General features: G+C 43.1%; 1 protein-coding gene across 1 annotated transcript; it reads right to left on the reverse strand.

Annotated features, from left to right (window-relative positions):
- Window positions 1-49: 49 nt before the first annotated feature.
- On the reverse strand, window positions 50-25,681 carry POGZ (pogo transposable element derived with ZNF domain). Its single transcript, XM_009810121.2, has 18 exons — window positions 25,558-25,681; window positions 23,516-23,674; window positions 13,760-13,935; window positions 12,914-13,022; window positions 11,646-11,939; window positions 10,650-10,842; window positions 9,795-9,900; window positions 9,026-9,360; window positions 8,429-8,583; window positions 7,809-7,909; window positions 6,758-6,904; window positions 5,704-5,838; window positions 5,005-5,177; window positions 4,300-4,440; window positions 3,594-3,653; window positions 3,130-3,242; window positions 2,307-2,331; window positions 50-2,166 (listed from the first exon to the last, which is right to left on the reverse strand). The coding sequence occupies exons 1-18, from the start codon at window positions 25,679-25,681 to the stop codon at window positions 597-599; spliced, it is 4,116 nt and encodes a 1,371-aa protein (XP_009808423.2). The 3' UTR covers window positions 50-596.
- Between the last annotated feature and the right edge of the window lie 1,844 nt (window positions 25,682-27,525).

Below are 27,525 nucleotides of genomic sequence, written 5' to 3' on the forward strand. Positions count from 1 at the left end.
TGCTTTTGCTTGTGTTTTTACCCCGCGTCCAAATTCACAAGCAAAATAATTTCTCCTCTTTAAAAAAACAAGAGAACAAAAAAACCAAACCAAACCCAAATCTTAATGGCCAATTATAGAAGTTCACACATTAAAGCAATAACTCATAGCTAAATTTTCCACAGAAACCTAAATCTCTGGGTCAAGTGTTAAAAAAAGAAAAAAGAAAGAAAAAAAAAAATCTGTATTAAGACAACCAAAAAGATTTATATACTGGTTCATTAGCTACATATTTTTTTCCTCTCTTTAGAAATGGTCACATTGACAATGTATAATTCAAAACATTTCTGCACAATAAAAACAGAAAACTATGATACAGTGAGGTAAAGAAAACGCAAAAATATTCACCCACAATATATTTTCAGAAAATACCAACACAGTGATTTTTTTCTTTTAAAAAAGCACAAAACTTATAAATGAACAGCATAAATGGCTATTTATCTGAGTGATCGCCTACAAATTTCCTAAACCCACAAATCCACAGGGAAGTGTAATGGTCTCACCCAACATTTATTTAAAAAATAACCCTTTCTGGATCACGATTCGCAGATCAGTGCTCAGATTTCCATCAGATCCAAGTCAGCGTCTTCAAAGCCATAAAACGATTCAGTCTCACTCTCCCCTTCGAAGAGCTGATGGAGGATTTCTGGGTCTGCGGACTCCTCAGCCTGGGTCCGATCCTGGACCTCGGCCGCCGCCTCCGGCTGCTCCTCGTTCAGCTTCAGCTGCTCCTCCAGAGCGGCGATCAGCTCCTCCTGCATGTCGGCGTTGCGCGTGGGCGAGTTGGCCGTGCCGTCCGGACCGGGCAGCACGCTGGCCACCAGGAAGGACTGCTGCACGAGTTCAGGAGAGTCACTAATGACCTCCAGGACCTCCGCCAGCCAGCACAAAACCAGCTGGAGAAGAATGTCCGAGTCGCATGTGGAGTCCGCCATTTCCTTGGCTTGCTCTTTCCACTTTTTATGCAAGAAATTTTTCACAGTCCTTTTTATACAAACATCTAGAGGTTGGATTTTGGAGCTGCAGCCGGCAGGGACAACAGCCGGCAGAGTGCTGGACGCGCTCAGCAAGGAAAGTACTTCTTCCGATAGGTGTGTTCGGTGGCAATCCAGCACGAGCATGCCCTTGCTGTTCTGGCACTCCGTGTGCTTCTGCCACACTCTGGACGACCACAACTCCATGACTTCGTCATCGCTGTAGCCGTTCTCCTTTGCTTCCAGCATGATAGATTCCGGCACGTTGGCAGGCTGCTGTACGTGACCCCTGTAGAAGACAAGTGTCGGGAGAACGCTGCCGTCGGCGAGGATCGTGAGGACAACGTCGCACCAGGGCTCCCCGGTTCCCACCGTCTGCAACGCGTTCTCCTTCCGGTCATCGCTGCTCAGCACCTCCACGTCGAGGAAGAGAGAGATTTCGTCGATGGCCGCGATCATGGAGAGAGGCAGGTCTTGAGTGTGGATTTGCCGCTGCACAAACTCGATGAAGCAGCTGGCGTTGTCCTCCACGTCTTTGGGGAGAGGGTGAGCCACTGCTCTTCGAGTATGCGTGCTGAGGTTGTGCCGCAGCATGAACCTCACCGCCCACTCATAGGAGATCTTGAAGCCACCTTCGAGGGATCGGCCAATCTTGGTGGCTTTCTGGAAGAGAGTCTCCTCGTTCACGGGCAGCTGCTGCTCCCTCTGCGTGAGGACCCATTCTGCTAGTTTCTCTTCAGCCTCCAAGCTGAGGTACTTGCCCTCTGACAGGGACGCCAAGTTCTCTTCTTGGAAAGCCTGAAACCTTCGCAGCCAGCGCTTGATCCGCCTCTGAGGATTTCGGAAGTGCTCCGCAGCCTGTTCAGTGTTGCAGCACAAAGCAAACAGTACAACTCGCAGCTTTTTTACCGACAGCTGCTCCTTTTTGCTTGCAGGCTCCGGCTCCTTTGTTGGCTGCTCGTCTTCTTGAGCATCAATATTGAAGCACTCTTCCTCCTGGCAGACCAGAGGTCTGCTGTAGGCTGCAGGTGCCAGTTCCGGCTCCAGGTCCTTTTTCGCAGGTAACACGGACTTTGTTTTCACAGTAGCAGCTTTACTTGGGGAATAGGTAGGGCATGTATTCTTCATGCCTTTGTCCTGGGGCTGAATGTGCCTTGAAGGGAGAGAACACAAGGACCTTCTTAAAAACGAGAAAATAAAGCTGTTGAGGGAAAACAAACAAACAAAAACCCCCCAAACCAACCCCACAAATGGAAACAGATGATGGCAGATAAGAATTTACAAACAGTTTACCTGGAATGTGATATCCAAGTAGGCCCTGTTAAGAAAAACAAAACAATAACATTTGTAGCTTAGCGAACAAACAAGAAGTCAGTGCAAACAAACAAGTCCTCTAACAGAGAGGAGGATCAGTGTCCCTCTGTTGTCTGTTACTCCAAAGCATCCCAATACGCTGTAGGAACAGCTAATACTCATCCACCCGTTCAAACCCCTACCTCCTCCCACACCCAAGTACCATCCCATCCAAACCAACAAGTGAAGACTGCTCAACGGGCAGAGCCGCGCTCATCAACAATCGTTAGAAACAAGCAGCAAAAACCCCACGTCCATTTGAAATAGCAGGAGTTTGGCGAGGAAAGCTCAGCTTTGGCCACATCCCCGCAGGCAACGCCGGTAAGTTTTGCAAGTTGCGGTAATTCACAGCAAATGGCTGGAACGCAACTTTCAGGCTCTATTCAAACCCCAGCACCGGCAGCTGCTTAAGGCCTCCTGGTGTCACAGAGCTACAATGATGTCTCAGAGGAACTCGCTGAAGCCCTCGGCATTGTCTCCCGAGATCTTTCCAGGGAAGAGAACAGCGTTACCAGTGACACAGCTGAGCTCCAGGCAGAGCGAGCCTCACTCGAAGCTGAGCTCTCCGATCTCCATAACAATGGAGACTCATTCAGGCAGTTACAGAAGGTCCCTAACGCTACTGTTTTATTAGAACTCGCGACTCAGCAAGTGCTCAGCCCAATGCTGAACAAGGATGTATTTGACGTGGGGTCTGTGAACTGATGTTATTATGTCCTGCATTAATTTTTTGCAGCTTCTCTGCTCCTTTTCAAACTCTTACCTCGGAAAATAATGTTACTAAACTCGTGTGATGGATTGAAGACCAGATGTTTGGCCATTGCATCACCCTCAGATGTTACAAAGAGGCAAGAGGAACAGGACAGCTTTACGCCACTGGAAGGGGAAAAAAAGAAAGGGGGGGGGGAAGAGAGAGAAGTGAGCTTAGTATTGGTATCAGATATGAAAATATGTACATCCCCTCACTAACAGTTAGGGAAAAAAGGTCACCCTCCAGTGCATACCGGCAGTGTCCCCGCCCCGAAACATTAACTCCCACTGGAAGGCAATGGGAGTCTCGGGCAATGTATTGCCCTTCATTCAACATATTTTGCTGTGTGGCAAAAATAAGCAGAGCTTCTTCAGAAGCAGATCATGAAAGAAAAGAACAGAACTGGAAAAAGATCAGAAAGTGAATGTACATTAGATTCCCAGGTGATTAAAATAAGATGGTAAGTTTTCCATTACCAGGCAGTATAGTTTTTAAACAAAGCCAAGTATTTTGGACTCTTCCGAGGAACATGGTTGCTGTAAGACAAAAGAGTTTTTTTAAATGTCAGAATTATTCTGCATTTTTAAAAGAGCTATAAACCCATGCAAAATACAGCACATTTACAAAGACAGACCCAATCCTGGGTTTAATAATATTTTGTCTGACAGTATTGTATTCAAGGAAATGAAAACTCTGTGTCTAAATAAACACAACTGTACAGTAACATTTAAAAATGCCCAGATTTTGAAGTAACTGTTCTGCCACCCTCTTCTATGGCCTATCCATGGTCCTGTACAGACCACAGGCTTGTAGAAGCATGGCATGATTTTTTTTTTTTCCCCCCTTTTAAAATTTTTTAAGTTCTTAAATCTGAGAATTTCACAAGAAATCCTAGGAGCACTGAAAAATAACAGTTTTCTGCAGCAGCATGCAGTACACATGTCATCAGCTACAATACTGATAGTTTGGAATGAATCTTTCAGCTCTTGCACTCAGTTTTCTCATTTGAAAGCCATCACCCATGCCTGTGCTGATGCAGAACACACGTCCAGTGTCTCACAAACCACTGCAGTGAATTGGAATTTCCTGATACCCCCTTCTTACAGTGCAGACAGACATAGAGGAGCTACTGCATTTGGGCAGGAGGAATTTCTACTACAGCCTTTAAAGAATCACACGTACTTGATCATGTGGTTGGCGTAAGCTCTGGAGCAGCAAGTGCTGTAGCGACACAGCGAACAGTGCACATAGGTGGGAAAGTGGTTTGGGAAGTCGGGGATTTCGAAGCTGCACTCCAGACAAGTCTGCCTCCCCAAGACACTCCTGAAGAGAAGAGGGATATTTTCATTAGTGTCTGAACAGGTATCTTTGGAGTCGTAACAATCATCAGGACAGAGAGGAATTTAATGACATGTAAACTTTCAGAAGTCTGCAGTCAAACTAGTCTCATCTTGCACCCCAGCTTCCTAGGGTGCCTCGGTGCCAGGCTAAACATTTCCCACTTACTGTAGTCAGGAGTATACAATTTAAGAGTGGATAAATAAGAGTGGATAAATAAAAGAAAATACAAAAAAAAAAAAATTGAAGAAAAGGCAGCAGGACACAGGGTGCGCAGAAAGCCCTTATGCTGATGAGATTCCATTGTTTCTATAAAAGCGCCCAGCTAATTCTGTACTTCGCAGTTTCACCTTAAGGGTTTTCATAACATGATTTAATCCTGGTTTTGTGGGAAGCTAGGTTCTCCTGGCATAAAGTTTCCTTGGCAACTGGTAAGACAGAGCTGTCCAGTGCCAAGGATTGTATTACCCATCATTGTGGCATTAAAAAGCTAACTACATTTCCTTGAAAAATCTTTTTTTAATTTGAAATTTAGCAAAACGTTCTGACATTTTTTTGACCGCTCTCTTCTGGACGTTCCTCTGGACAGGCGGGTACAGGAAGATGGGCTGGGGATCGGTAGAAGATGACAGCGGAGTGGTTTCCTGTCCAGTGCCCTGCGGCATGTCATTGGAAGATATTGGCACTGTCCGTGGCTGTCCTCTAGATGCCCTGATTGTAACCTGCAGAAAACAGATACACCCATACCTCCTAAAACACAAGGGCAGAAGCGATCTAACCAGATTCAGACTCCTCTCTTTGGAGCAGTCTTTCGTTCTCTTAGCAGAGAATAGAGAGGTGCCCCTAGGACATGATTCGTCCCGCCCAGGGCAGCAGTAGCCAAAAGAGGACACACGACTTGAGCCCCAGAAGTGCCTGTTTGTCCCTAATGACTACAGAGGGCGTCCAGACAGCTAGTTCAGATACCTTCGCTTGTAGACACCTTAGTTAGGAGAGTTTAACCTCTGGTGAGCCACTTTCACCTCCACTCTCTCACTTACTGTTTCTATGAAGTATCTGATTGACTAAGCACACACAACATGGACAGGATACGAAGTGTTTTTCTGTCCCAGTGAGTGTGGTTTCAGTGATGCAGATGAAGCGAACGTCAGTTTTGCAGCACTTAATAAATACACACCAATACAGATGCTACAGGCGTTTCCTGAGGAAACGGAGGACAGAGGCCTGCTGCTAACTGGGATTTCTTACCTTGGTTCCAGGTTTCAATCCTTCTAATTGTTTGGGCTTCCGGAAAGTTTTGTGGTGCTGCAGCTTGTGTTCAATTTTATCCTTGGCAAATAGGAACTGGAGTCTACACTTGTTGCAGTGATAAACACTCTTCTTCTAAAGCAAATGCAAATGAAATATATTTCATTTTAGAGAAACAGAAGTCACAATATAGCAGGGGTTTTTGTTTAAAAGAAAAAAACCACACTTTTCCCCTCTTTGAAACCAAAGGCAGCCCCATTTTTCTTTAGCACCTGAAAGTCCCTCCCCGCCAAGCCCCGTATCTTTGGTGTTTTGGTTTTAATTTTTGTTTGGTTTAGGTTTTTTTAGTTAAAATCATCAGGCTCTGCAGAGACACCAGGCCTGGAAGCGCCAAGTCTTACCCAGCTTGTTTAAGCCAAAGTAAGGCACGCTGGCAGAGCAGCGCGTGGGGCAACGTTCCTTCAAAAGTTGCCTCGCCTCGGCCTCTTACGGGAGTCAGCGAAGGACTTCAGGGGCAAATCAATTTTGGCACTTGGTAAGAGCACTACACTTCTATATTCTGAAAGTACGCTTCAGCTACACCCACATAAAATATGTTGTCAATGCAGCCAACATACATGGAAACAACACTGAGCTACAAAAATGATATTCACTTGTGTGCATACAGTATTACTTACTTATTACCTGGAGATAAAAAAAAAAAATTAAACCCCAAACAGAGCACACTGTTGGTTAATCACCACATGAAGCAAACCCAGTCCAGCAATACATGCTTTTTTTCTGCTAAGTAACAACAATCTGTGCTACTCCCAAAGGAGCAATGCCTATTCTCTTCAGCACAATCCCTATGAAAGGTCTGGAATGACAGCATGCAAACTGCATTTGTTATGGAATGAACACAGCATCGACTAAAAACCCTCCTTCAACCAAGTTTTCTTTCTTTCTGTTTTTATTCCAAGCAAATGCTCAACTAATCACACGCTTACTATCCATTGAATCTCTGTGGAGAGGGAACCACCTTAAACAACGAGAGACTACAGCCCTGACATAGTACCTGATGCCTCATGAAGTGCTGTTGGAAAGCATTGCCATTCTTAAAGACTTTGAGACAGTAAGGACAGAGCAGGTGCCGCGTGTCTTCGTGGATCATTCGGAAATGGCTATCCACTTCAGAGTAGAGTGATGAACGATACTGACAGACCTACAGGAGTGGACAGAAACAATTAACAGTGAAATAACACAGGAACCTCTCTCACACCCACCACTGCAACATGGAGACCTTAATAGCAATGCCCAGATCTCCAAAAGATACTTATCAGTGGAGTTTAGGAACCAGGTCTTAAAGAACCTGCTAGCTTATTCCAACTGTAAGATACTAAATCAAGCAGTGTATATTCAGAGCAGTTTGGAGAAACAGGTTTGAACTACTTGTCTAAAAAGAAAGTAGTGACAATTCAAGCTCCAGATCCAAGAAAAAAAAAGAAAAAAAAGGGAGACACAGTCAATGCAAAGGAGTTGGAATATATTAAAGAGCAGTTTCTTCAGGGTCTATGTAAAATGCAGAATTTGGAACATAATCTGTTTTAACATAACATATTTTAAAAGTCTCTTCTCTGTTTTTTTTCTTTTTGGAGGGACAGTGTTAGGACCTCTGGGTGGAGATGACATGTTCAGAATCGATGCAAGCACAAATCTCATGGCAACAGAATGTCAAGAAAAGGTATCACACAAGCAACATAATCTCATCTGCTCCAGAGTGACAACTTCTCTTTATGGCACAGCAATTTGCCTGCAGGCCCTGGGAGGAAAAAAAAAATTAGGCTCTGAATGCCACTGAGACTAAACAAACCTTTATCAAGCTGATCCAGCTTCAGAGTGCTGGGAACCGGTGGCAAACATTCAGCTACCTGTGCTGCCCTAACAGCCATTGGACTATTGGCCATGGACTAATAGCCATGTGGACACTGTGCATTGTGGACAAGTCCACACCTGGAAGAAAATGCAATGGACCCCTACGAGCCACACACTTTGCTGAAAAGTGCCAGATTTCCTCTTATTCTCTAGTGTGCATTTATGAAGTCCAGCCCCTAAACCGCTTTTAATACCTGACAAACATAGGGCATCTCCCCAGGCTTGTGAGTGTCCTTCATGTGCTGTAGGAACATTGGCTCACTCTCGAATGCCCATTCGCAAATCTTGCACTTTGCTGCAAAAGAACGGAAAAGCAGATAACAGCTGGGGGACAAAAAACCCCTGTTAAAACATAAAGAAACTTGTAACTGGTAGTGTAACAACTTAAAACAAAAGAAAGCCAACCAACCAAAAAAAACAACCGCAAAAAAACAGCTTCTCAACTCTCTGAATTAGGTAGATGACAGAATATATTCTGAGAGGTTTCCAAAAGGCAGCAAGAATTCTCTTAAACAAAACGGTGGGTACAACAAGTAGGAAGATGTCCTAAGAAGGAAACTGCAAGTGACTTTAAATCAGATGTCAACCTACTGGTAAAAATTAAATTCTACCATGACATTATTATTGAACTTGATCTTAAAGTATTTTTGAAGTTTGCAGAAACATAGTTTAGATGGACTTTTCTGCTGACCTACAAAACCAATGCACCAAGGGGCAAAGCAGAACACTCACCCCTTTCTCAACAGATTTGCAGTTAATACAAGACAGAAACTCTCTTAAACCTAAACAAATGACAACAGCAAAATCAACTTACTTGTTGACTCATAGGGACTGTGGACATTCTCTAAGTGGCACTGTAGCTGAAACGGAGTGGAGAACTGTCTGTAACAATGCTGACAGATGGTGTGGACGTCTACCTCTCCATTCTGCTGATCCAGTTCAACGTGGTGCTTCATGTGATTCATAAACCTTATGGAGGTGAAGAGAAAGCGTGTGAACAGAAATCCAAACATTTTTGCACCTGTAACACTGAATGCATTATGAACGCTACACCGCAAGTTTTTTTAACAGCATTAAGGTATTTCCTTTTTGCTCTTCCCATCAAAAGCAAGCAAAATCTCCTTCTGTCCAGCAACCTCCCTAAGCCTAGAGAAAGTGAGAGAACAGATTTCGCAGTACAGTGCAGTGCAATTATTCTAACCACACAATCTTCTTACAGCTTTTGCCCTGACTAAACTGTGCGATGATGGGCAAATCTCTCCCTTTTGTGCTTCAGTTCTGGTCTTAAGCTACAATATGGGAAAGGTGAAGGGCCTGAGAGACTGACGCTTACAACTCATTTTTACTTCTGCTGATCAGAGGCATTCAGAACACTGTAGACTGTTTTTGCGGCACATCGCATTAGCCTTACCGTATATTGTTCTTTAGCCTCTTGGTGCAGTGTGGACACCTGAAGGAAGTTGGAACCTTGGGGAAGTTCAGCAGCTGGCTCACCTTGCCACCATCTCTGCCATAGTAGAAATCATCGACTAACATAATGAGCTTACTTTGGGATGAGTCAACTACGTTTTCACTTGGCTCTGGAGCTTTAGCAGGTGGGGACAGTGCAGGGATAGGAGTAGAAGAGGGTGGTGAAGCAACAGCTGTAGTTTTTTCTGGAGATGGAGGCTTTGCAGATTGAATATTTGGTTCAGATTCTAGAGATTTTCTTTTCTTGAGGAATTCAACCATTTCAGGGCAGCAGTACTAAAAGGAAAAAAAAACCCAAACACAAAAAACCCTCAAACATTAAACTGTATCTAGGAAGAACTATATATATACGCTATTAAACAGACAAAGACTAACCAGTGCTAAGAAAAGACAGAGGAACTCTAGGAAGCTCTTAAGGAAAGAATAATGGAGAGTCAGTATCTGATTTTCTGTTTTGATTGTTTACTGATATGTAAGATTAGAAACTAAATGCATCTCCTGGCACCAACAGGACATAAAACTGAGGTCCTGCCTACTTCCAGTGAGGGATGCTGCGGAAGGTCTTCCAAAGGCCTCCCCTTTGCCTCTCACTTTCTCCTACTCATAGTCTCCCTTTTCACAGAAGTTCCTGATCTAGGAAGAACTATTCTTTGCACTCTGCAATCATGAGCAATTATCCATTAACTGCTCATCTTTGAATGGTTACTTACACACATATGTCCTCTTAAAGCTTCAGTGACTCGAAACTGAGCATCACATCTTGGGCAGACCTTTCTGCCACCATCTTGCAAATCGAATGTGGGAATAGGAGATGAGCTGACTGTAACAGGAAAAACACAAAACAAAACAAGAAAAATAGAATCCTTACACTTCATCTTAATTCTAAGCAATCTTTCTGGCATATTTTTAACTACTAACTAGACTGGATGAGGCATGAAAAAGGCAGAAGTATGCAAACTTCTGACAATCTGTATGACAAAACATACCCCTCAGTAGCTAGAATAAGAATAGGAGTGTCTCAAAAGTAGACTTCATAAATAAAAAAAAGGAAAGGAAAGAGAGATCAGCTCAACTCATCTCCCCTTATTCTTTAATCATTTGTTTGCTTTGGTTTTCCATCAGACTAAAATGCCTCATCTTTACCTCCAGCTGTAGTAAGAAACTGAGAATACAGATGACATGAAATGTACCTTAAATCAACTTCTGGACTCCCCAACACCTTAGGAAGGTGCTTTTTGGAAGAAAAGAAGCAAAGATTTTATCCTTTTGCCTCCTTGTGTAGAGTATTTCAGGTATGCGTGTTCTCAAGATGGCAGCATGCACACCAATGATTTTGAATGCAAAATAATGTATGCAAGCAAATATCCACAAACAAAATATAATAACTGGATAAAAATGTACAGATGAAGAAATTAATAGCAAGGCTTTTCAAGTGTTTATCCCTATTATGAAATCTCAGTAGTTAGAGGTTAGCATTTTTTTACTCCAGGAAATAAACTTCTGAATTCTCAGCAGAATCAATCAAGTTAAGATAGCTGCTATAGACCATACCTTTTAACGATGACGACGATGACGACGACTCTGAGACACTAGATCTCTGGGAACCATGCACAGGGCTGCTGTTGGAAACCACCAGCGGGCCAGGGCTCTGTCCTAACGAAGGAATGGTGTTCAGGGTATTCACTAGCTTAGCAACCTCATTGCTGTTCTCACCAGTCACTCCAGGTCTCTTTACAGTCACAAAGCTTGCAATACTCACTGCCGAGGGAATGGATAATGCAAGAACACTAATAAGGAATCAGTAAGATCTGATCCACTGTGTGAACCCCGCCCCCAGCTGGTATGCCTTGTCTCTTGCTCTTCTACCTTGAGTCTTCACCAAAGACAACTAAGCCATCAAATATCCTGTCCAGTAATGCGAAGGCTGGCAAGACTGGGAAAGTACATTTCCGTAACCTTCCACGTTACACTCTAAGATATGAGCCATGTCCCGCAATGAACTAAACAGGATACTGATGGGTCACAAAAATTATTTGCATTTCTTTTCCAAATGCAGCTGTATATGATTATGGCCACTTAAAGCTAAAAATAACGTGACTACTTGCTGTGTGAAGAAGTACTTTTTTTCCTTTTCAAATTGTTTGTCACTATTCTTGAGCAATCATTTCACTCGTGAACTCAGCCAACATTCAAAAAAAAAAAAGCAACATGGTTAGTTTCTGCTTGTGTTCATCATCTATTTAACTTCACCTTTCAGAAAAATACAAGTGATTAACAAATAGTATTTTTCACTTTTGGGGACTTCTAATTGATGGTCTCGGAACATTCTACAAAACAAAATTTAACTAGTTCTCAAACCAAACTGGACACGACGGCAGGATTATCCTCATTTTCCAGGTTGGTAAGAGAGATGAAGCATGAGTCAGTGACAGAGGCAAAAATAGAACCCAAGAGCTCTGACTCAACTTCTGTCTTTTAGCTGCTATGCCGTATGTTTGAAGATCAAATCATAGACAGTGTTACACACTTGAGTCCCCTTGCTTTTCCATGGCAAGTCTTACCTAATTTGGGGTTAGTAGCTTGACTGGACTGCCCTGGCTGCTGCACAGTTAACTGTCCAAGTGTTGTTGGCTGCGTTGCAGTAGGAGTTGTGGAGGTGCTGGGAGTGGACTTACTTTGCTGTTGCGCCTGGGACTGTGGTACAGTGCTCCTGATGGTAAGCGTGGCCGGAATGACCGTAGTGAAAGTGTTGGTGGTGGGTCGGACCGGCATGGTTGTACCTGGTCTCACCTGGGCCATTTGAGAGAACACCTGAGGAACGCCAACTGTTGGTTTAACAAACTGGGTACCTGGGGCTTCAAAAACAAATGAACAAACAAGGTAGATCAAGTAAATTCCATTCATTGCACAGTAATACCTGCCTGCAGCCTATTTTCCAATACTGCTGAGCTCCCAAAATTCCCAGCAATTTCGGTGGAAGTTTTAGAGTTCAGCACCTTAATTTCACTTCCCAAGCAGACTAAAACTGAACATGGATCCAGACAGAGTGACGATTGTATTTACAACCTTTTTTACGCAGAATTTTCCAAAAGGCCCAAGTAGCTTCCGAGCATAAATCCCGCTAACTTTCATGGGGCTCACAGTCCTAGTCACTAGGCCCAATGGAAACTCATGGAAGGCTTCTTATGGCAGGACAAGGGTGATCCTACAGTTGCAAATTAGTTTGCAATATGAGGCTTTGGAGATTCGTTCCGGGGAGAGCAAAAGGTGACTCATCACTAGCATGGCTGCTTTGTTACAAGGCAGGTGTCTGGGGACACACGAGTTGTTAGTCTTTCTGGTGGTGCATGACAGGATCCAGTAGCAGAAATCAGTGTTAGAAAAATCACCCGCGGGGTGAGGCTCGGTTTCCAGGCAGCTTCCCAGCACTAGCACAGCATGGGGAGACTTTGAAGGGAAGGAAGAGGGGTGGTCATGGGCTGGGACTTTGGAATTAAGGTAACCGAGGAGGCTTTTTGAAGAGGCTAGATTATATGGAGCCCTGGGAGGCAGACATTCCTTCCAGCTGGAAGTCCCCTACTCTGAAGTGGTTTGTTACTATGATCAAAGGGCCTATTCTCTGCTGCAAAATGACTAGCAGAATTACAGCCACAAATACGGACAAATCTCACCTACTACGGAACTGAAATCCCCGCCTCTTTAGAGCTACTAGATATGCAGGTGAAATGCAGATTTCAACTACAATTTTTTTTTTTTTTTTTTTTTTTTTAAAACCCTTGGTACTCTAAAAAGGAACACAACAGTGGCTTTGGCTTGTTCCAGTCCTTACCTGGGACGAGGGTGATGGGTCTAACTGTCTGACCTTGCTGTACATTCAGAACAATTCCAACCTGGTTCATTGTGTTTTGTACAGGCCGCACATTCCTCACAGGAAATCCCTGCAGTCAGGCAGTACCGTTACCATTACCGTACTGAGCATATTTCAAGCACTTTCAGTATAAGCTTTCTACCCTAAAAAACAAATTAAAAAACCCACCCCACAGTACTATCATCTGCAGATCAATTGAATTACAAGGCCAGCACCTTAAACGACAGTAGGGCCACCTTCCTTATACTCTACAACAGTCTGATATACAGCCTCCACTCTCAATCTCTCCTTCCCGAAGCACCTACAGAAATCTTCTACCAGGTCTTAGCAAACGCTCAAAGAAGCCAGTGGACATTTTAGAAAAATTTACCTGCACATTTCCCAGGAAAATAAATCAAAGTAGTTAAGTATTCAGCAAGGTCAAATTCTTGCAGAGCGGACAGACACACCTACAGCGGGGAGTCAGGCCCTACGGGCAAGGCTACAAGTGAGAGACAGCGTGCAGTCCCATCAGACCTGTGCTGGCTCCCCAGGACCTGCTGAGGTGTGGAACGTGGCCAATTTTCTCAAGTGAGATTCAACTGCAAAATGACTAGGAACACAAGCTATTTCTAAACAAAGCTATTTTTAAATCGACATAAATTAAAAAACAAAAACCCAGCAGATTTCAGCTCAAGTGTAACATCCACTAAAGTGCACAAGAAAAACCAGAACAGGCATCTGATTATTTCTTAACAGAGAACAGTCTTCCATGGAAGAGTGCATCAGACCTTCTGTCTCAGCCATCCTGGCTGGAAGGGCACTCACCTGGGTTGTTATGAAGATGGGCTGGCTGGTCACCGGAGAATTCGTGACATGATTGGCGTTCTGCATGATCTGTACAGGTCGTAGTACTGGCTGAGTTACCATCGTGCCCAGACCTGAGGTGGGGTTCTGGGTAAGGATTAGTGGCTGTCCACTCTGCTGAACAAGAGGATTGCCAGCTGGAAGAAAAACAGAAATATAGCGAAAGTCACACTTGTCAGGTAAAAAGGCTGCTGCTTCTCACACACACTCAGCTGGCAATTTTAGTCTTCAGAATTCAAATGAGTTTTCCGGAGTACACTTTAAAAGTAAACTTGTGAAACTATCCAACCCTTCCATATATTGTTTTAACGTTCATATTTAGACTAGAATTTTCCAAGCTGCCTAGGAACTAAGTGTTCAAATCCCTTAGCCTTGAGCAACCTCAGAGACTGATTATTCTGGCTCCTACATGCCCTTTGAACACAGCCACAGCCGCTAAAGAAAATATTTTTCTAGTCTCATTAACTATTAAGTAAAAATTCACCTGCTGGCAGATACTGGGAAAACTTATGCAGAACCACTACAACCCCTGGCACAGGACGTGTACCAGAGGTAGAGCTACACTGAAAGTTTCTGAACAGCACCGACAATCGCAGGCCGTCAGGGACACTGGAGTCTGCCAAGGGCTTCAATTAACCAGGTCCAGGAGGTCACAAGCATTCTGAAGTAACCTAAAGTTATCTTCAGCAGCCTCGGATAGGAAGAGGACTAGGGGACTGAACCTTCACGAAGTGGCAGACAAACTTCAACAAAAGAAGAGAAAAAAAAAGAAAAGATATTGAAAACACCTGGATCACACTGAAGTCATGACGTGCAGTCTGTGTCATAAGACTATCTTTGAACCATTGTAAGTACTTACACTCTTGATTCAAGAGTGAAACATCCTGCTTGAAAAAAAGTTAAGATGGGGAAGAGACAGTAGTTTTATCCGCTAAATTCAACATCCTTAATATCACACAATACATGAAAGATTTCACACAAGTCCTTTGGTATGACAGCATGTTCATATAATTGCAAACCAGGCTACTGCAGCTTAGCAAGATACTACACGTCAGCTGAAATGCACTGTCTGTGTAGGTGCTCCTAGCCAGCTTTATTTGGAAGTAAAACCACTCAGCTTAAAACACCTTCATGCGGTTTTACACTAATAGATTTTATTTAGTATTTGCTTGTTTGTCAATAACTTGCACTTTGCACTAAGCAGCAGTAACTTGACTCCTTGCAATCGTGCCGACATACCTGCCAGGGAGTTCTATCACTGGTGTTACCCACCATCGCGCCCAGAGGGATTTCCCTGATGGATTTTCACTTTATATGTCTACTACGGACTTGCTGCTTATAGATACAGCTGCCTAATAACGCCACCATAAGGTTCTGTCCTCAGGTGCACAGCACCTTGTGAAGTTTTGACTGCTAACATCCCATGACCACTGCTAGAGTTACCTAATGCTTTCCATTACCTGCAGATGAAAAAGGTATCCTATTGCTTTGTGAACTGCTAACTGCACAGATCAAGGTTTCTACGATGGAGGTCTGCCTCGATGATTTTTTTTTTTGTGGTAGGCTGCAACAAACAGAATTGTTCAGTCATTATAGAAAAGCAAACTTTGCTTCTTCTGGTGCCTTTTTTTCTTGTAACATTTTCCTCTGCACAGTGGCTCAAGGGCCATCCGTGATCTCCGACCACCCCCAGGAAAATCCACAGGGGTAGGTAACATTAATCAGCTTCTGGTCATCTCAGCTTGCACCAGCCCAGCAGACACTTATGAGCAGTTGGCTGCGCCCTTCAGTCAAGATCCCATTGGTCCCACGTGTGCTCTCAGTTCCACAAGCTCTGGCTTGCCAACCAGATCAGACTTGCAATATTTGCACAGAATGAGGAAATTCAAACCCAGGAATATTGCCCAATTGCTTCTGGCAACTTGGGGGCCAATGTCACACCAAAACAAAGATCGGAAGAGTCTCCCATCTACTGCCAATGTTTACTGGCACCCGAGACGAGGAAGGAATTAAAAGGAACAGAAGAGAGGATGAAGGAGGAGGCTGCGAAGAAACGTGCTAGTTAAAGATGGCATGAAACCGTCTACAACCACCAAGGTACCGGTTCAGAGACCACAGAACAAACCTTCGCTACAGACAAACACTAACAATGCTCAGCAGAACACTTTTGACATTGTTCCCCTTCAGCGGCCAGTCTGCTGCAGGATGGACACAACTCTCACTTCCCATGCACCACGTTAGCTCAAGCCCGTGCTGTGGACCAAGCTAAGAAGTAACTGTAAAGGTTGGCTGTAGGTTGCATACACCCTCTGACAACACTAACTTTAACTCAGGGCCAGACATTGTCTTTTCCACAGAAATCCGCCTCACTTTGCGCACAGCGTAGATGATGGTGAAGGAACAAATCAAAGCTACGCAGGAAACGAGACGATGTCTGTACACTTGACTCTTGCACTGTAAATGATGGAAATGCGATGGGAGCAAGGGACCATCGAAGAGAGGGGTGTTTTGGTACCTAAGGCTATGGACTATTATCTGGAAAAAACCTGAATCTTATCCCATCAAGCAGTTCAGAAAAAAATTTACTTTTTTCTCTGGTGATCACTACATCTTCATCTCCCAAATGCCTATTACAAGTGACATGTGGCTAGGTCTAAAGACAGCAAGGAGCCTACAAGAGCAAGCAATCTGCACATACAACATGCATTACCTTTTCTAAATATCATGGGGTAGGGGAAAACATTTAAAAAATAAATTAAAAAAAATAAATCAGGCCACAAATATTTCAAACTCAACTCCAGAAAATGAGCAGCATACTTATTTGGGCTTCAGTTCCTTCTTCCTCTACACCATTCTTCCTCGCAAGGTTTAGCTCATTCATGTATTTCTGTTTATGCACTACTCTATCCCGCTATTACTATAATCCATGTCTTGAGGACAAAGGGCTTCCAGACTGGCACAGGGAGGCGCGATACAGGAAGCCCCACAGGAATCTTCCCACCAGAGATGTGCAGCACAATATGACATGAGACTGACAGAACATCCAGGTTGTTTCAGGGCTACAAAGTGGTCCAACATTCCTGAAACTGTTGATGTTAGAGGAAAGGGTTGCTGTACCCGAACAGCAAATGTTGCCTATGTAACTGTGTAAATCCAGGAAAAGACCTGCTGCTGCATGCCAAAATGTTCTGACCCACAGCCAAAACAGCTTCTTTTAATGGAAGATGCTTTACACTGACAGTCTGGATGCTGCCTGGCTGGCAGTCCTCAGGGCATATGATCCAAATGTTTTCATGAAGATTATAGTAGGCAGGAACAGTAGGGTGATGGAAGACTACATCAGAAGGTTCAGAGCCGAGCCACACAACTGCCTGGCCCACACTGTATCCTGCCTCACTTTTTCAAGCACCTTAGATAGCTGGGGGACTGCTGGAAAAGAGACACCCGTTCCCACTTCCAGAGCACGGGGAAAAGAAAAAAAAAAAAAAACATCCATCAGCAAACATAGCCTCAAACCGAGGCAGAGGATGGAGATGCTGAGATGTCATGAAGCATCCTATCTTTGATCAAAAGGATCAAAACCAATGAGCACAAACCCACTACTGTCTGAACTCTGTGCATGCTGCCTCCAGTCTAAAGTGAAAAAGAGGACATACTTCTAGCCTTTGCTGGTTTGTAAAGCAAGGTCTCTGAAGAGGGATAGGAAAAAGGTGGAAAGAGTGAATGAAAACCAGAGACAAATAGACTGGATTCGCAATCTTTAAAAAAAAAATTTAGAGAGGTAATCCCTTCACAATACTCCTGAAAATAATGTGATTATCACAGAGAAGAGACAGAGCAGTTGAAGAAAAAAATAAAAATCTTTGGACAGTTCTACCAGGTTCTGAACATTTACATCCCACTTAGTATCTGATGAAGGCCCAAATCCAGAGCATGAGCAGATCATTTTCTCCTCCTCAGTGTCTCGACGATCTTACTTGGCTGGCAAGGAGCACACAGTCATCCCCCAAACTTTCAAGGAGCCGAGACCTTGCCAAACGCTGAGAGCCTGTGACTGCAAATGAGAGGTCTTACATTGCCACTGGAACTTCCATGACCTTGTGGTTAGTACAGAGACCACTGTGCAACCTCAAGTGGAGGGTGACAGTCAGGTTTCCAACTCCTTCTGCACTCCTTTGGAGTTTACAAATCATCTGGGAAGACTTGTACTAGTTTAACAAACAAAAGATGACTTTGGGTTTAAGTCCATTTTAAAGCAGAGACCAGCTGACAAAGATCATCTGGTCAAATCAGCCCAATGATTCTGACACTTTTCTCTCAGCATGGACTTGGCAGGTCCCTGCCACATTGCTCTCTCCTGAAATGCTATCATTACTAGACAAAACAACAGCAGAAGCATATATAAATACTCCAATTCCTTACCAGAAACTGCAGGTTCTTTTCAATGTGGCCAGGATGGACACAGTTGTATGTCCAATTTTTTTTTTTTATTTTTTTTCAGGCTTTGGTAGATATTCATAAGTGAGAATGACAAGCCTTCTGCAGTACCATGTCCAAGAGCATGCAGTACTTCTCTTAGATTGTTTCCAAGGAGGTTTGTAAGGTTTCCACAGGTCCTGGAGCACTCTAAACTCACCGGCCAAGACAGATGTGCATAGATTCACTACTTCATCTAGGGAGAATGAGGAGACCATGGCAGAAATCAGCTGCTGGGAAAGAACAAATTACGTTCTTCTCTCTTCTCCTCCTGCCTCAAGTGTATGATTTTCCAAGTAGCTCGCTGGAAACGGCTTAATTGGCTTCTTGGAGGGGGCGATTTAGACCTAAATGCCAGTTGATGAAGCAAGCCTCCTGAACAGCCCAGTTAGTCCAGTGATCCTTGTGAGTCCTACACCTCTTCCTACACTTCTTGAACTCCTCCTTGACTTCCAGTATGCTACCAGGAAGGCAGAATGTAGACATGTAGAAGAGGAGTTTCTTTTTCCTCTCCCACAACTAAGCACAGCAGAGACGCTCCCCTCTAAAGGAAAAGCCATTCTTGTCAGATATGCCCTGCCTGTTCACAGGAGTGGATGGACTGACAAAGCCTCTTTTCATCTGACGCTCCAGAAACCCCCATACGGATGATCTGGCACTTCACAACAGCGTAACCTTCCAAGAGAAGAACGCTAGTGCTGGGCCCATCAGTAAGTTACTTTGCACTCTGAACAACCGAGATAGGGACCTCAAAGGTAGAGCACACCATGCCACTGCTAAGGAGGCCATCAGAGCCGAGGCTCCTACCACTGAGACAATCCACATCAAAGTCAGTGAGAAACTGTTAGGACTGGTGTCAGCACGTCACGATTTAGAGGTTAACGTACATGTGGACTTTGGATTCAACACCTGGGCATCAACAAAGGTGCTCTCAGGCTTACGAAGGGTAGACTGCTAAGCCTGGGATGACTCAATTCCTTGTTGACTTTGGTCTCCGATGAACGGCCCTCATCAGCAGCCAGCACCGATGGGCAAAAAGGTGCAACGTAGGGACGCACTGTTAAGGCTTTAATGGCAGGTGATTTGGGTATCAAGTGGAGTCAGCTCACCAGGGCACTCCCTGAGAAGTAAGGGATTACTGGGGCCTGGAGACAGATACTTGTAGATCTCCGAGGAGCCTTCCATCATTCTTAGGAGAAGCAACTTGAGATGGCTCCTGTGCTCTCTGAATCCATTTCCAGACAGCATGGCAGGTGGAGCACTGCTCCGAGACATATTCTTCAAGACACGGGAAGCACAGGGAGAGAAGCTAAGAGAAGCTTCTGCTGAAACACCACTCCCCAGATGACAGGCTGGCTGAGCTTAATGTAAACAGACATATAATTTTTGTCAACAAGTGTAAGAGAGAAAAAGTATACTAAGTGTTATATACAGTTTAGGGGAACGAGGGATCACAGGGCAGTATGCAAGAGTAAGCATGCATTGCAAGTGTCCTGTCACACTGCAGGGGCAATAATTTAAATGAGACCAAGTTTTCTCACTTCCCATCCTAACCTGACTTAACCATCAACTGTTATGCATTTACTACTTATTAAATAAAGGGTAGTGTTTTCTCCTACAGTTTCTATATTTTCAGGACAAAAAGCACTTTGTGATTCTTGTGGTAAAGAGAATTGCGGGAATGTAAGTTATATTTTTATCTGATGGTGGAATTATTAAAAAGAAGTCAAGCTGTCAGGCTGATGTGCCGTGTGGCACCCATCTCATTTTCTTGTCAACAACAACAGTGCTTTTATGGATACGAGGACCCTGTGGAAACAGACAGATGTATATGCTATACTAGCTAGCTGTGCACATATATGTAATATAAGAAAGAACTGGTCTGAGTGGGATACAGGTATAGCTAAAAGCAATCAAATGAAATTAAGGAAAGAAAAAATTAGGCCGAGCGTCACTTCAAATATATTTAGCTTTCAGTAATTTTTCCTTTTATGTCCCAGTAATTTGAGACATTTTAAAACTAATCTGCAGGGGAAAATCTGGATCCAGCAGAAAGATGAAAAGAGATGGAAGCATCTTTTAGCTTATCTTTAGTTTGAAAATCCTGTTTCTTGATTTTTGGACACAGGGTCATTTCTGTCCGATCCAGTAGGCAATTTTGCTCTGTTCATTCAAAGGAGAACTGGTGGTTTGTGTACATCAGTGTTAAGAAGTACAATGCACCTCACAAGAAATTCAGCCACGTTTGTTGATGCATGGTCTTGAAAGTTAGACATTTACCAACACAGATGCTGTTATTTAAGTAAAGGATAAATTTTAGGTCTCCAGGCTTGCTCGTAAGTGAATTACATCCTAGAGGGGAAAAAACAAAACAAAAACTAACAAACCCTTACACTGGGAGAATGGATAGATTTAATGGGTCTTTTTCAGCCCTAGCTTATAAGTCTTCTTAATTAATGTAAAACAAAATGCAAGACGACTGCCATGAGCATAAAAAACAGATTGCTGAAAGCTGGGATGACTCCAGACATGGCTCATTTCATGAGCGTTCCACATAGTCACAACTTAAACTGGGATGTAACCCTCAGTCACTGGGCCAGCAGAGACTGCAGGGACTGAAGAGGTGACAGATGTCCCTGTGGCACTTTGCCACTCAAAATCCTTGCTGGCATCAAGCCAAGAAGGATTCCCCTGCAAGTCAAAGTCATGTCATACGAGCTGGTAGTGACTCGACGAATACAATACCCAGGAAAGAAAAGGCCATGCCCTAGGCTGAAGAATTTTGTTTGTACTGGTCCTGCAGTTAATGGGCCAAGCTATGCTCTGCTCCATCAGTGCAATCAAGAGGAGAATCTACTCCCCCATAAAACCTGAAGCGCCCCAGAGATGTGCAAAGCCAAGCATGTTTCCGTATTTCTTCACCTAACAACATCCATCCCAAAGCATTTAAAAGTCTACTGCTCAATGAAGGAGAAAAGCCACGTGACAGTGACCAGGAGCACACTGCACTACCAACAGCATGTTCCTCACGCCCAAACAAAGTTTATTTCCATCCCAGCAGATCAGAAAACACACAAATATAACCCACATCATCAAGCTTACCCTGAAACATACAGCCCTAACTGATGTTGAATACGTTGACACTGAATACTTTGTTTGGACAACGCTAACAGAGCTCACCAAGCTGCCAAGTCATAAATTCAGCCTATTTGGAAAGTAACCGTGTCTTGCGGCTGCAAAGGTCATTTCCGTCCCTCCTGTCTTCCAAAGCAGACCAACGCACACCTCCGAGATTTTCAGATTTTTTTCAGCGGTCTAAGAACAGTTCTGATTAAGCATTACTAAATAAATTCTACAAACCCTCCTTAACACGCAGACTTGCACTGTGGGGCAGAAGGAGATCCCAACACGCAATACGGCAGCACGAGAAGAGGGCAAATCCAGCGCGGTTCCTGCAGTGGTGCGAGATGCCAACGGCACATCTGGCCAGGCAATTTCTGTGTGAGCAGGCAGCCCAGCAAACTGCACTCACCACTCAAGTGACTTCCACAGCAGTGATTTATGATTAGATGACATACTACAAGAGACACACAAAAGAAAAAGGACTATGGAAAGTGATAGATGGAGTCACAGTGAGTAACATCCCTACCTAACTTCAGTTTTTAACGTATGGAGTAAAATCTGAAGGTGTTAGTTCCCCAATAGCTACCACTAATTCTGTTTGCGAACCAGAATAAACATATAAAAGACGACAATCATAGGTAGCTATGCCTGTGACTTCATTCCTCTAGTACAGACTAGAGAGATTCACGTCTAGAAACATAATACCAGCTTTTCAGGGAAAGGTTCCTCCACAGCCTGCAAGGAACTAAGCCATCACGAAAACTATTCTGCGTACCTCTGAACTGGACCACATGTACTAAAAAAATAAAATATATATTTCTAGCTAGCCTACAGCAGCAGTGCACAGCAATCCTCCTAAACCTCTAATGCTCTCGCAGCCCAGAGAGGATGCCGGGCATAATGAGACTACACAACAAAGGACTGAGAAAGTAAGACAAAACCATCATGATTTGTCTTCTTTTTCAACCTTCCTCACTACATTTTCAAGTCAGATGCTGGAGCTCTAGATTAGTTTCCAGAGCTTACTATGGCTCTTATTTGAGCCAACAAATAAACAATAAAGGAAGAACGAAGAAAGTTTCTCAGACTGTTGTGATTCTGCACAATCCTTTCCAATTTAAGATGTGACAAAGGCCTCTCCAAATTAGATTCCTGTACAAATCCCACCAGTTTTAATGGGATCTGGGAATCATTTGGATAGCAGATCCTACGGGGGCATATTTGAACTTGTCAGAAGAGTATATGCGTATTTTGCTGATAAAAATATTGCTACTGGGGGACTATTTTTTAGTAGTCACATTCCTTTCCTTTTTTACCGTTAATCTAATTATAGCACAGTGGTATCACCAAGCCTTTATTAATTTCTTGTAATTGATTTAGAACATCTGTCTCAAACAGCTTTTATTAGTAAAGCTATGAAATATTCATCACAACTGTATTACGTAGTGATATCTAATACATTTGGAGTTCAAGATACTTTTAAGACACTCCCACCAAAGATACCAGTTTCAAATAATGTATAGAATCTTCCTCATTACTTGTGTAATGAGGATCAAATTTTACTAGAAATGATGCAATGACTTTTAGGTGAAATCGACAAACATATTTTTACAGCTCCTTAATCCCAAAGAATCCTAAACCCACTTTATATTTCAGTATATTAAGTCATGCAGAGAGATTGCTTAAGCTATCTCGGAAACGAAGCACGACAACCCTTTAATAGCAAAACCATCCCAGAATTATTCAGCTTGGAATTTGGCCAACACACCAGTTTAACACATTTACTCTTGGCAAAATACATCATGATGCACCAGGGTGACCCCAAGTAGCCAGTACCTTCATTTTACATCTTACCTGGAGGCTAAGACTACCAATGGTAATTTCCACTAATGTGTAAGGACACCGGATTCACTCTCAAGTTGAAGAAAACCAGCTGCTACTCCCTGTAGTCCCTGCAAGGGTTAGCACAACTCCCATCCAAATTCTGCCCTGACACCTCCCTGTTCAGCCTGCAAAATCTCACGTGCTCACAGCACGTGCCAGCGTGACTGCAAGCGAGCCTCGCATTCCCCCCCTGCACCCCAAACTGCTCGAAATACTGAAGGCATTTCTGCTTACTGTTGCTGTTCACAAATATTGTCACTAGCGTCTTCTTAGCACTGTCACTATTCTGAGCCCCACTGCTACCGACTGACGTGGCTGCAGAGAAATTTGCACCTATGGATGCATGGGCAACAGCTGGCAGAGGGGCAGAAACGGGCTGCGGACTCACTGAAACTGCTAGAAAGGAATTGCACAATTGTATTGAGAAAAAAAGAGAGAAAGCACAATTTGTTTGTAGAGACACCATACTAGCACGCTGCTTGGCTCTACTGCCATACTATCACACTTAGTAAAATTTTTAGCTTCGGACAATAGTCCATACTCACATCCAGCTTCTTTAGCTCTGTATTTTCTACCAAATGGCACAAGCAAGAGAAATTCAACTTACTCAAGGCCACTGTTAGTTTTACGTCCATTCCAACCCGTCTATGACTGAATCCGTTTGCCCTTCCAAACACCCTCCTACCTTGACATCTCTGAACACCACACAAAGTAAGCTCCTTCTACGTCCTCCCTGGTAGGAATGCCAGAGAAAGCAGATGACGGCAGTCAGCAGTAGAAGCGTACCCTTCTCTAAGCAGACAGCCTCGTTCTACTCACCTCCAATTATCAACCATCCTTCCAAAGCCCCAAGTGTTGAATGCTTCCACAAACACCCTCTGTTAACCACAAGTTGTGTGGAACAGCTACGGCCAAGGAGTTAGCAGCACTGACTACCAAGAATGCTCCCACAGCGCTTCACAGTAGGATCAGAGGTCAGGATCGCAGCAGTCAGAAATGCAAGACATGTTGAATCAGCATCGTTAATTATCCCTGGCCTACAACAAGACATAGACCCATCCCTATTCCAGATATTAAGCTGACGCTTTACTTGATCTTAACAAAGAAAAAGTAATTGAAATGGCTGAACAAAAGCCTAACTTATTAAACATGCCAGTCTACTTCACCCACACACATAACCGGGGTAAGAATTCTTTTTTTCCATGCAACAGACCCAAGTGTGTGGCAAGAACTAAAGGGACAGCGAGTAAAAGTTTTTCTTATTATAGTCATGTTCCATTTGCTCTCAAATTGTGAAACGCTCATCATCAAGGTTTAATTTGTGTAAGATTGGTATCACCACAGTGAGTTGGGTCATCGTGCATTTACCTACAGAAATCAACAATCAGAAAGTACTGTCCTTGTTTCTTTACTTAGTTAGGGTTCCATTACAAACAACGATTATACAGCATCTGAAAAACATAAAGCCTCCCATCTGGCAATTACTGCTTTTTATGAGTCCAAATGTCTAATAATTTGAGACAATTACTGGATAACAACATACTCCGACCTGCACATTAAATGCAAACTCTGAACACCCAAGTTATGCATCTTTCCATTTGCAGAAAACAGGCAAAAAACCCAACAAAAAACAAAACCAAAAAACCCAACTGAAACCGATTACATCAAATCACGGGTTAAATAAGGAATAATAAACTAGTTTTAATCTCACTAGTTTGACTACATAAATTAAGTCACAGGAAATACAATCCACCAGTAGAATACCTGGCTTCCTCACTCATTTCAAAACTGCTAGAAGGATCGAAGTTACTCACCACTGAATGCTGATACGTACTAAAGTACTCTGTAAAAGAAAAAGCATCATCTTCTATGTAAATTATAAATTCTCTACTTTTAAGAAACTACTACTTTGGCTGTAAAACACGAGTAACTTAGCCAAAGTGTCCTTCTCATTTTTTAAACAGGCCACCCTTTCCAACACCTGCAAAAATCTTACTCCTCTTGCACAGAGAAAGAAAAACCTGTTTCTTGCCTCCCAAACTACTTATTCACAGGACGCCTGGCCTCGTGCAGCACCACCACCACATCAGCTCTACCCAGCACTCCAAAGCTCTGTTCACAAATAGAGAAATTGAAATTGGTTACATGACTCACTAACAGGTTTTTTAGCTATCAAATAAGACTACTTACTGGACAGGATGTAACCAATCACTGCCATTTCCCTTCAATTTTAACACCAGTAACAGGAATAATTCTAGACTAAAATGGGTAATTACCCGTAGCAGTTTTATCAACTGAATTATAATCCTCAACAACAGAATCTTCAATCACATCACTGATTTTCTGCCATGGTTCCAGCTCCTCCTCCTCACATTCCATAAAAAGGTCTGTGTCCGCCATCCTGCAAAGGGAAAAGAAGAGAAACCTTTATTGGAAAACTGCTTTGTCAGGCAGCAAAAAAATCTCATTATAAGAAAAATTCTAATGCCAGAAATATGAACAATGTTTTTATTTCCTAGTATTCCAAAGAAAAAAAATTGACTCCATGTCCTACTTTAATAGGCTGTGTTTCCTTTTCAGATAAATCTGTGAAGCTGGTGCTAAAAACCCTTGGTTCTGACTTAAAATTGCACTGGTTTTGCCTCTCCTGCATAAGAAAGCCAGCCTAACAGCTTTGAAATCAGAAGTCACCGCCCCAAACCCCCAGTACCTTCAAATAAATTAGTAACTGTGACCGAAAGAAGGAAGAATCATGAGTTTTGTTCTGTTCGTGGTTTTGAATATTCTAGGATTACTGCCAACACACATGACAAAGATTGAATATCCAAGCTTAAATGAGTAAAAAAATGCGTGCACAAATGTGCGAACAGTCCTCAGCTAACCTCAGCCGACCCCTCCAATCAAACCCGCATGTACCCAAACCCTGCACGCTCCTCCAGCCGCACCTCCTAGTCTTCCTTGTAGCAGGGAATATGACAGACAACGATGAAGTAGTTCAAAGAAAAGGAAAAAAAAAAAACCTAAGTAAAGGGATTTTCTGCAATTAGATCCGTATTGTCTTTCAACTCAAACGAACGTTCTCTTGATCTCCGGAGTAAGAGTACCCAATTTACCTTTTCCTCACTACTCGTTACTGGGTATAACCATTACCCTATTTATTTACGGAAAAGACAACAGACAATTCCAGCCTGTTTAATCTCTCCTCATGAACAAGTCTCTCCCGTTCTTGCCACCAATCTCTACAACTTCTATTTTGGCTACGTCTTTGCGAGACAGGGAAGCAGAAACAAAGGCAAATTACATAAACAAGGGGTGTATCACTGCTAATGTAACGACATTATAACATTATGATTCACAGTGTTACTTTTTGCTCCACTATTTACATACCTTCCCACTTTGTTTGCTTTTCTGAGCACCACTGCACACAGAACACAAGTTTTTATGGATCTGCCTGCAGTGAAAGTCAAGTATTTTCTCCTGGGACTGCATCCAATCTGGACCTCAATGATGTATAAATCTGTATGCGTTTAAAGTTAAAGAGTTCCATTAAACATTCAGACCATCAAGCCAGTATTAAAACCAAGATGATTCACAATTATTAACGGTCTCAAGTGTCCTACGGGAGATCTCATCTCAGAAGGTGGGAGACTTGCCACCAAAGGTCTCCAAAAAGCTGAATTTTCACTACTATTAGTGAGATCTAATCAACAGACACACACTTCCAATCACACTTTGACAACTTACAAGCCATTAAGCCAAGCTGCTGAAAAGAGCTTTCTCTCAGACCTAGTTTTGCATTGTTTCAGGATTTGGCTGTTTCTAAACTTCACTTATAAACGATGCTTATGCAAAATTTTAATTCCCTTAATAATACATTTAGAAGTCTTTAACCAATATGACTACTTCTAAAAGCTCAATTGCATTTTTAAAGGAAATAAGGATTATTATAGGAAATAAGACACCACAGGAACAGGATTTCCTAATTTCCCACCTGGGTTACAGTGAAAAAGAATCGCTTCTTTCCCTCTACTACCAACCACTAGAAAGGCTGGTGAGCAGAACAAGTGGCAGTTCTGTACTGTAAGTGAATGGGAATCAAGACATCTAGAAGGGATTGTGCTCTTCTTGATTACATTTTGGTGGCAAAAGAGGCTGTTATGATTGCATTTTGTCATCTCTACTACCATTTGACAGCCATAAAAACCTGATGAGAAATGTTCCGAGACAAACTGGCCAAAATAAAC

Source organism: Gavia stellata, chromosome 33, assembly GCF_030936135.1.
Source record: "Gavia stellata isolate bGavSte3 chromosome 33, bGavSte3.hap2, whole genome shotgun sequence".
NCBI classification, from domain to species: domain Eukaryota; kingdom Metazoa; phylum Chordata; class Aves; order Gaviiformes; family Gaviidae; genus Gavia; species Gavia stellata.

What these genes read in the sequence shown, in the direction of transcription:
- POGZ (XM_009810121.2), bottom strand. Translation starts at nt 25,681, where the DNA reads ATGGCGGACACAGACCTTTTTATGGAATGTGAGGAGGAGGAGCTGGAA. An exon ending in TCAGAGTCGTCGTCATCGTC is followed by an intron (nt 9,901 to 10,649) that starts GTCATCGTTAAA and finishes TGTTACAGTCAG; the next exon opens with CTCATCTCCTATTCCCACAT. An exon ending in TACGCCAACCACATGATCAA is followed by an intron (nt 3,654 to 4,299) that starts GTACGTGTGATT and finishes TTTGTCTTACAG; the next exon opens with CAACCATGTTCCTCGGAAGA.